At 34.9% G+C, this 11,036-nt stretch overlaps 1 protein-coding gene across 1 annotated transcript; it reads left to right on the top strand.

Annotated features, from left to right (window-relative positions):
• The first annotated feature begins 1,688 nt into the window (after window positions 1-1,688).
• Window positions 1,689-4,229, top strand: LOC133316843 (uncharacterized). The gene is made up of 4 exons (XM_061518632.1): window positions 1,689-1,834; window positions 1,933-2,041; window positions 2,340-2,402; window positions 3,876-4,229. Exons 1-4 carry the CDS (start codon window positions 1,750-1,752, stop codon window positions 3,976-3,978), a joined length of 360 nt encoding a protein of 119 aa, XP_061374616.1. The 5' UTR covers window positions 1,689-1,749; the 3' UTR covers window positions 3,979-4,229.
• The last annotated feature ends 6,807 nt before the right edge of the window (window positions 4,230-11,036 follow it).

Raw genomic sequence — 11,036 nt, 5'->3', positions numbered from 1 at the left:
TATTCAATCAAGATTTTAAACAATGAAAAAATAATCTTGCGATCTTCAAAAATCTATTGATTTTAATGGATTTTCTATTGGTGTGGATTTCGTGAGACTTTTTAGTAAGAAATATAAATAGGATGTTTTATTTTTTGAATACATAAATAGGATGTCTCTATCACAATCTTACCATAACTCTTGAGATTTGTTGAGATTTCTCTATTGCAGTATTTTCTTCTTTCTTTGGCAGGTTGACCTGCTCAAAATCGAGTTCCGTCATAGGAGCTTCGTCAAAACTCAAAATAGCATATTTTTTAGCCATTTTTTGAAAATTTTGGAAGTTTAAAAAATTATTTTTCAAGCTATGGCTCGCAATTTGTCTTGGCACAAAAATGTGTGATTTTTTATTTAAAAAATTAAAATAGTGGAAAAATAATATTCAAATCAATTTTCGTTTTACATCAATGAAACAATATCAATTTAAAGAAAGATTGAAACTTTCATAATATGAATCCTATATTTCATAACAATACATTTGTGAACGAAATTCCTTCACTATATGAAACAATTTTAAATAATTTTTGTATCAATAAATAACTAAAAATTTGTTTTTTAAAAGTCCCAAAGCAATTTAAGGTTTCAATGTATTGATTAAAAAAAAAAAAAATTTCTAAACTTTTATGTAATAAAACCCAGAAATTCATATTCAAAATTTTCTTAAAATATTCAATGAAAATATGCATATGATATAAGGTTAGAAAACTCGTATCACGTAGAACAAAAATTTCAAAATTTTCAAGATCAATTGCGAAATATTCCAAATGAAATTTTATCATGAACTTTAGGTTCTATATGCAAATTTAGAATTATTTTAATAATTAAAAAATTAGGTCTTGTAATCATATATGCATAGCTTTGATACCAAATGAAGAAGATAAATTTCAACCTATTGGTCAAACTCAAGAGCATGAATGAGAAAATGCTAATGCGTCGAGGACTAGTATAACTTTAGATATGTGAAGAACGATTGCTTAGTAATTTTGAATGTTTGTTAAAAATTATATTATGTTTTATTAATTGAGAAAATTATATTAGATTTTACTTTTTTTGATTAATTTAATTACATTTATTTTTTTATTGACTCTTGTAATTTTGAATGTTTGTTAAAAATTCACATGATTTTTTAAAATCTTATAAATTCACATTGTCATTTCAAATCTTATAAATTTTATTAAAATCCTTTAAAATCCAATCTTATGAAATCTTGATTGTAAAAAAAGTCTTTTACAAAAGTATTTAAAGTAATTCAAATTCTAAATAATCTTTTAAAATTTATAAGATTTTTTATCTCAAAAAAGCCTTTTAAAATCCTAATTCAATATACCCTAGGCCAAAACTTTTATTTTTTAAATATAAATCATGCGAGCTTATAATTTGGGTCCTACAAAGACAGACTAAATATTTTTTCAAAATTTTTATTTTTTAAATACAGGTCATGTCAACTTGTAATTTGAGATCTAAATAGACTAATAAATCAGATTAGACTAAATATTTTTATACAAACCTAATCTATTTAAAGCAAAGTGTAACCTAAATCTAACCTGTTTAAGTAAGACACCGATTTAAGCATATTATTCTCTTAACAAAGATATTTGAAGCGCTGTCGTTTTCCTCATCCACCTCGACTTTAAAATAAAAACCCTAATTGGAAGTTGCAGAGCACGAGAAACCAAAGCTGAAAAACCCTAACAATCTAGAGGCAAAAAAATGGGGGGCAAATGTCCGCACAGACACGTGAAGAAAAGAAGATATTCTCACAAGACTGCTCGCCGTACCAAATTCCTCTACAAAGATATCCTTTTTGTTACGCTTGAATTTTGTCCCAAATCAATTATTTTCTCTTTCTTTTGGAATTCATTGGATGTGATTCTTGACATGTGAATTGGACACGGGATGACATGGTTTATGCGCAGCTAAATCAGCATGATGAAGAGAAGAGCACTTTACCTGTAGATGAAGATTTGCCTGGGATGGGCCAGTACTATTGCCTTCACTGCGAGTCTGTTTCTAATTTCTTATTCTTGCTCATTATGTTTTCTCTCTCTTTTTTATTAATATAAAAAAGTTTGCAAATTTAATGATTCTATTATACGGGGTTGAAAAGTTTGGGTGTTTACTAGAACACTGCTATGCAAAGTGCAGGTAGAGAATTTGGAGTAACTTGGGAGGCAAATTTTTCATTTATTCCCATTTTGCTTATTCATTTTATTTTGATTATTAAAGACGCTAGTTGGTTGTGTTTTTTTATGTTGGTTGGGTTTTTTATGCATCATGAGTTATTCTTTTGATATATGCAGTCGATACTTTTCCAATGTAGCTGTGAGGGATGAGCATTTTAAGACCAAACGACACAAGAAGCGGTATGGTAGCTTTGTTTTTGCTGATATTCTCCCTGCTCCCACCCCCTTTATTTTCTATCCTTTCCAACATTTTCCGCATTTGCATATTGGTGAATATTGGTTAGGTTGATGGTATTGCTTTTGAATTTTGAGGTTCTATGAAGTTTTCTGTAAGAGTTTTTGGATGTTTGAAAACATAAAGCAGTTGGACACTATGAAAGGAACATATCTTGATTTCTAACAAGGATGTAATTGAGTGGAGTTTAACTGAAAACTACTAAGCTCAATCTTGTTTTGCCAAAATGTATTGAGCTTGAGCTTTTAATCGACCTGAAATTTATGCATAGTCTAGGCTCGGTTATTAAAAGGAAATGGCCAAGCTGGAAGACCCAGTAAAGATTATGAATGGGAAGTGGTTAATGAAGTCATGCTCTTGGTTAATCCTTAATCAGTTCTATGCTTGATTAATCACCTACCTCTGTCCTAAATATTACCGTAGCTTGCCTTTTTGCCAGTTTTTCCCCATGAATAAATAAGCTTATGCCAGCTTCTTGTATACAGATACGTAAATTATATTAATATAAAAAAAGTTGTGAACTTCTATTATATGCCTAGGTTATACGAAAATATTTATAAATGAGTTAGGATCATTTTACACCAGTGTAAGTTACACTCTTAATATTGACCGTTTATCCTGTTTATATCTAACGACTCTGATTTGTTAAATATATAAGACGTTAGATGTAAGTAAATCAATGGTCAATATTAAGTGGAAAACTTCTTATGCACCTTTAGAAATATATAGATGAACTTAAATAACTTAGTTGTTTTATCAAATAATTGAGTTGTTTGTTGCAAGATTAACAAGCCATACATAAAACACTAAACAAGCTAAACAACTTATCTAACGCCTCTACCCCTGTATGTTTCACTAAACAAGCTTAACATGTTGATCTGACCAAGTTGGAGCTTTTAACGAGTTGAATCCATGTATGTCACGAATAGCTTGGCACATTTGCACCTCCATATGTCATTGTTTGGTTGTTCAAGAATTGGGTTTTACATGGTTCCAAGGTGCTTAAATTGGTTCCAATAACAGCCGTGTCTGGATTTGATGTCCTAAGTCCGGTTTAGTCTTTTTGGGATCTGTTGGATTTGGATCTTAAATTTCATGTTCTGCAAACTCTTTGAATTTATGTATTATTACTGAAGTGTATTGAACTTCAATTTGAACCTATCCTTCTAGTTCAATACAGGCATGACTGAAATTAAATTACTTTTATCTACTTTATTTATAGTTTAGCTTTCCCAACTTTTTTACTGGGTTTAACTTGGGGTAGAAAATCGAACCTCTTAACATTAAACATCATACCTACGTCTTGAAAGGACTTTGCATAATTGCCAATTTAGCTGCAAACACGTTGGCAGATTTCCCACTTTCCATATATCGGAGTGGAATGATATTGTTTCTGATATTACTGTTTCTTTGTGCAGTGTAAAACAAATGATGGGTCCTGCTCCACATACTCAACTTGATGCTGACTTAGCTGCAGGAATGGGTATGCCAGACAATGGACCAAAGCTAATGTCTATGTAGCCTTATATATTCTGTGGTGGGTGGAGAGATTGTAAGTGAAGCTGCTATTATAAGATATGATGTTAGTATATTACAATATAAGCAAGATTATCTTTCTTTTTTCAATTTTTTTTTTTAATTCCTTCTATTGAGCCTGTTACATCTTGAATGTAAGCAAACAGAGTTTGAGAGTGATGGGAATTAGGAAAGAACTTTTTTTATAGTGGATTAATGTGTATTGCCTTAATAGTGAAATTTTTTGACTACAATAACAACTAATATGATTTCTTCAATTGATATCATGATATTAAATAATAGTTTAAAAATAACTGCTATAAGTCCATACAATTGTTGTTTCAATTTTATATTGGTAAACTGAACACTGCGTATCTGGCTTGCATTGTATTAAGGTAGCATCTTAAATTTATGGAATGGCCAAGTGATATTTTAGATAGTGATAATTAAGTGATGTAACACGTTATTGGAAATTACTGATTGAATAAAAATAAAACCCTTCAATTCGAAAGGTCATTTTACTTCTCATAACTACGCTTTATAAACATGATTAAAAGTTTAAAAGTGATATGTAGCTTGGACCACTAAGTGTTTGCTAATAGCATCTTCAAGAAAATGCTTTGCTTATGTTACCACTCTTAATAGTCTCTCTCAACAACCAAGGTTGGCGGTATATCATTCTAATACACGTAATAGGCATAAACAAAATGAAAGACAAGGTGACCAAGACAAACGAAAATCAGGGGCAACAAAATGAAAGGGATCTTCAGAAATAGCGACCATTTACTAAGCAGGTTGGGTTGTGTTCTTATTAATGAACTCATGAAATATCTTTTTTAACTTGTTCCCAAAAAAATTAAGTAAGAGTATCGTTCCCACGAGGACTAAATTCAAGCAATATTTTCACCGTTTTTATCTAAGTTAGACATCCAAAAGGTGTTTTCAAAGGTAACCAATATTCAATTAAAAATCAAATAAGGATGACTGTAAAAGAGATTAATTAAAAAGCTAATTCGAAATAAGAAGCGAGTTTAAAATCAAGAATAAAGACCGTAGCCAGGATGCACTTCACCTCTGATCCTCCCTTATATTCCTATATTGTATTTTATAATTAACTAATTTGTTTGCTCAGACAATTCATTATTTTCCTATAAAATAGTTTAACCCTAATGTCTTAGTGATTTCAACCCTTTAACCTAATTAGAATCCTAGTGTCCTAGTAATCCTTCTTGAATTAAGCATTAAGCAAATGAATTAAAAGTCTGCAATCTATGTAAGCCTATGTCTAGGTCATGCGCAAATTGTTATTCTACCCTTGTCTAGATTAAAACCCAAATATGTCTATTGTGAGTCCTAACCCTCAAAGTCTTATAATTAGAGTGGCCAGTTCTAATCAGGATATGGAAAAATTAACACAGGTAGAATAAAACAAACTAACTAATTAACTTATAAAAATAATACAGGAAATATAAAGAATTCACATTGGTCCATGATCCCAACTACAAAAAAAATTAGCCAGACATATTCATGTCTGAGTTAAACAAATTAAAATAAGAAAAATTGTTCATGAAAGAAAAAGAAAAGAAGAAGAAGATAAAAGATCAATGTTCTTCAGTCTTCAACTCCGTTGGAATCCTGATCTCTAGCGCGAGTCTCCAAGAATTCTCTCAATTCTCTGTTCTCACAATTCTCTCCAGCCAAAGATGATTTGTCTCTGAGGTCTGAGTCTCTATTTATAGAGTTTGTACCTTGCTTAGAAATCTTGATCAAATCTTCATCATATATTTGGATCCAATCTTTCTCTGATACAATCGAGAATAAATTAAAGATTTTCCCATACTTCCAATTTTGGCTTCTTTTTGTCCTGTTTTCCTACAAAATTATAAGAAAATCAATGCCAAGATATCTGATTGAGATTTATCAATTTAATAATAATTCTAGCCCTTTTTATTTAAGATTGATCAAGATTCTTTCTCTTTTTGGCTTAAAATCATATAAATGCTAGAGGCATATCACACCGGGATCATGGCTTCGCAACCATATGTCAGTCGAAAAGGGGTTTCCCCTGTTGCAGTTTAGGTACTCGTTCTGTATCCCCAAAGGAAAAAGTATAGCTGTTGAACCCAACTTTCTTCGGCATCAAACATCCATTTTTTGAGACCGTCCACAATTACTTTGTTTGATGCTTCAGCTTGCCCATTCGACTGTGGGTGCTCCACAGATGCAAAGCGATGTTTAACTTGTAAGTCTTTCAACAATTGTTGGAACTTTTTATCAGCAAATTGCATTCCATTATCAGTTACCACCTCGGCCGGTATTCCAAATCTGGAGACAATATTCTGTTCAAAGAACCTTTGTACTCTAGCCGAGGTGATGGTGGTGACTGGTTCTGCTTCTATCCATTTTGTGAAGTAATCCACAGCTACTATCAACCACTTTAATTGTCCTTCAGCAGCTTTGAAGGGTCCCGGCAAATACATTCCCCATTTGAAAAAGGGCCATGGAGCCGAGATATATTTCAGTTCTTCAGGTGGTGAAAGAATTAGCTTGGCATGCTTCAGGCAGCTGTCACATCTCTTGACATGTTCTTTAGAGTCTGCCTCCATAGTCGGCCAGTAATAACTAGCTCGGAGGGCCTTTCTAGCCAAAGCTTTGCCTCCCATGTGATGTCCATTGATTCCTTCATGTATCTCGGCCAGAACATATTATGCTTCTTCCGAGTTCAAACATTTCACCATGGGGATATGCAACCCCTTTCTAAACAGCTGATCGTTCACAATTGTGTATTGTGCCGCATCTCGGACTAGCTTCTTGGATTCCAGTCGATCCTCTGGCAATGTTCCTTTCTCAAGGTATGCCACTATGGGTTGCCTCTAGTCATTTGCTGAGGTGATGATCATCACGCAACTCGGCATAGTTATGCTTTGTTGTACCACGGTTCTGTGGTTACCTGGATTTTTTGTACTTGCGAACTTAGACAAGATATCAGCTCGACAATTTTCCCCTCGAGGAATATGAGTAACTTGCACTTCATCGAAGTCAGCCATCATCTCTTGAACCTTGCTCAGGTATTTCATCAATAGAGGGCCTTTGGCCTGATACTTTCCTTCTATCTGCGAAGTCACCAATTGTGAGTCACTGAAGATTTTTACCTTTCTGGCTCCGTGTTCTTTAGCCTGCACTAATCCGGCTATCAAAGCTTCATACTCTGCTTGATTGTTCGAAGTTGGGAAACCCAAGTTCAAGGAGTGTTCTATTGTCACTCCTTCTGGACTTTTAAGTATGATTCCAACTCGATTTCCTTTATTGTTGGAGGATCCATCTACATAGACCTTCCATGCATCCCAAGATTCATTATGTTCCGGGTTCAACGGTGTTAGTTCCATTATGAAGTCGGCCAGAGCTTGCGACTTGATGGCCTTCCGACTTTCATATGTTATGTCATACTCACTAAGCTCAATTGCCCAGTTAGTCATTCTTCCTGCCAAGTCAAGCTTATGCAACACCTGTCGTATAGGCTGATTAGTCCGGACTATTATTTGATGTCCCTGAAAATATGGCTGCAATCTTCTAGCCGTGATCAGCAAAGCGAAGGCCACCTTTTCTAGCTTTTGATATCTGACCTCTGCACCTTGTAAGGCTCTACTGATGAAATAAATCGGCTCTTGGCCTTTATCGATTTCCTTGATCAGGATAGCACTTATTGCCTCCTCCCCCCACAGCCAGATACAGGATCAGAATATCTCCTAGTTCTGGCTTTGAGAGAACTGGTGGAGTTGCCAAGCATTTCTTGACCTTTTCGAACGCAGCTTGACATTCCGTATTCCAGCCTTCCATTGCTTCCTTCTTTAATAATTTAAAGAATGGGAGGGCATTCTCAGCAGACTTTGGTAAGAACCGGGTTAATGCAGCTAGTCGACTGGTTAACTGCTGAACCTCTTTTTTATTCTGGGGTACCTTCATATCAAGTACTGCTTTGCACTTGTCAGTGTTTGCTTCAATCCCTCTATGGGTTAACATGAAACCCAAAAACTTCCCAGCTAGGCCTCTAAACGCACATTTTACTGGGTTTAGACGAATGCGATACTTCCTGAGCTTCTGAAAAGTATGCTCAAGATGCTGGACATGATTTGTCATATCAAATGACTTTACAATCATATCATCAATATATACTTCTACGTTTTTGCCCAGCTGATCTTCAAATACTTTATTCATCATCCTTTGATAAGTTACCCCTGAGTTTTTAAAGCCCAAATTGCAAGAAAAAGCCTTGAAGGTCGTAGGCATGTGAGGATGAAAACAAAAATTTTCAAAGCGGAAACACACATACCAATCAAGATACATACTCTAGGACAGAGAGATACCTTGTTTGTAACTCAAAACTTGAAGGTGATCAGTGTTAGGCTTGAAGGTTCAAACCCTCTAATGTTGATCCACACCACCTTTTGTAAGACGCAAGAACTCTTCTTGAAAAGCCACCAATTCGAACACCACAAAGGAGCAAGCTAGGCGTCCTTTGTGAAGAGGTAGGAGGCTCGGTTTCAATATGTTTAGATGAGAGAATTTTCAGCAATAAAACTCACACAAAGTAGCGCACAAATTGTAGGACAGAATGGCCTTTTTATTTTCCAAAAAAAACTAAGGAGAATATCACAAAAAGGAAACACTTAAGGAGATGAAAGAGGAATAAATTTGAATCAGATTTTTCACCAAAAATCTGATCATAGAGCGCCCCTTTTGTGGAGGAAAGAGTGGAGTTGTTGCAAATCAAATCTAGTCAAGAAACTCCTATCTTATCCTCTTAAAACTAAGTCTGCACCTAGTTAATATTCTGACCTAATAACCATTATATGATCAGCCATATTATGCGCCCCAATCAACCCAAAATCATTCCAAAAATATTGATTAATTGCAGTTCAAATTGAATCAACTAAATCAAATATTTCCACAACCAACCAAATCTGAATGGAGCTTGATTTGTTGATTAAATGACCATCATTAAGCCACCAAATCAGCGCCCCAATCATCTTTGATGATGTCCAAAGATCTCCTCTTGATACTTGGGAATTGATCTTGACAAGATACTATCAAGATCTTATCCTTTCCTTTTGTTATGAAACTTCCTTTCATATCCAATTCAAATTTGAACATTCTAATTTAAATATTCAAATATTTAAATTCATAATTCAAATTCATAATTCAAATTTTAAATTTAAACATTAGATAATTAATTTAACTAATTAAATTAATTAATAATGTCTTGGACCATCCAAGCCCATTACAATAATCCATGAGCCTTTTTCCCCCTAAGGTGGGCATCCAAACTTCTTCTTGGGCTAACAACCATTATTAGGCCCAAAACCTTTAATGCTATAATGTCAAGACAATAAGGTGTTAGTTTGTGACCCATTAGGCCCAACTTGGCCACTGACATAAATGGGCTTGAGCATAATAAGACCACAACCCATTTAATGACAACACAGAGCACTAGCAATGCTTTGTTGCCCCAGAGCTAGTTAGGTTAATGACATGATCATCCTATTAAATGTATTTGGTTACCGTATGTATTTCCTTTCATCTCGGTTACCTTCCCATTAAACCTAGGGTGAAGAGATGTATCAACCCTTGCGGTTTAGGGTAAGCTTTAATTCGAAATAGGGAATTTTCAATTTACTGACTCTAAAGGCAGATCATCTCATGATCTCTTTTACTATGCATAGATTCCCGAGTCCCGTAAATGTCATCCCGATTTCTCCGGTTTACAGATAACCTAATCACTCACAGAGATTTGACGAATTCATTCAACTTATCACCCTAGGCTAGTGTTCTTTCAGGACATGCCCAAAGGTATACCTATGAATCTCGATGTTTCAGGCAGACAAGGTATACAATCAAAACATGCATCTAGAACATAGTCTAGGTGAAAACTTCTGGTCTAAGGAAAGACATACCCAAATAATAAGAGGCTGCTCTAATGATACTATTTGTGAGATTTCCTCATAGAGCCTCTTTGTGGGTTTGTTAAGTGCGAGCTATACCCTTATAGGTCCACTCACGACTTTAGCTAAGATATCTCCATATATGTAGCTCATGAGGTCTTTACCTTGTATCTGAATACAAGTAGATAAGTCGTGCTAGTCTTACCCGAGATTTCTGATCCCCATTCTCAGTGTCTCTAGACTAGGAACATAAAATTAGGAATAAACATCTGGTATCTTTGAATCCTCATGATCGTGATCTCATCACAGATACTCAAGAGATACCTATTCTATTCCAAGGGGTTTATCCAGTTACTCATATAATATATAAACAATGATATTGAGACAAAATATAAAACAGGATAAATAGTGCTTATGATTTATTTGCGACAATATAAAAGGTACACAAATGTCCTAATCTAATCAAAAGATTGTCTCTAGGACATCCATATACTAACACAAATGGCATCATATTGTAGCAATAATTAGCCCTTTCAGCAATAAAGGCTATTTTTTCTTGGTCCCCTGGGTACATTGGAATCTAGTTGTAACTAGAGTAGGCATCCATAAAAGATAATAATCGAAATCCAGCCGAATTGTCTACCAGCTGGTCTATGTTAGGCATGGGGTAAGAGTCTTTTGGGCAGACCTTATTCAAGTTTGTATAATCAGTACAGACTCTCCATTTTCCATTTAGTTTTTTCACCATCACCACGTTCGCAAGCCATGTTGTGTACTGTATTTCCCGAATGAACCCAGCATCCAGCAACTCCTTCACGTGCTCCTCCAGGACTTGTTTCCTTTCTGGTCCCAACTTCCTTTTCTTTTGAGAGACCGGTGTGGATCCGGGGTAAACTGCCAGCTTGTGGCAGCAGAAGGCTGGATCTATGCCTGGGATCTCTGATGACTTCCAGGCAAATACATCTATGTTGCTCTTGAGGAACCCGGCTAACTCTTTTTTGATTTGAGGATCTATGGTCTTACCAATTCGGGTAAATTGACCAGGTTCTTCCCCCAAATCGAGGTTTTCTAACTCTCCATCGGGCTCAGGCCTCGGGATTATTTCTTCTCTCATGTCCAGTTCAA

Source organism: Gastrolobium bilobum, unplaced genomic scaffold, assembly GCF_033153095.1.
Source record: "Gastrolobium bilobum isolate Gb01-03AN ecotype WA unplaced genomic scaffold, APGP_CSIRO_Gbil_v1 utg3892, whole genome shotgun sequence".
Taxonomy (NCBI): domain Eukaryota; kingdom Viridiplantae; phylum Streptophyta; class Magnoliopsida; order Fabales; family Fabaceae; genus Gastrolobium; species Gastrolobium bilobum.
This window is presented reverse-complemented; position numbering and strand designations above follow the sequence as displayed.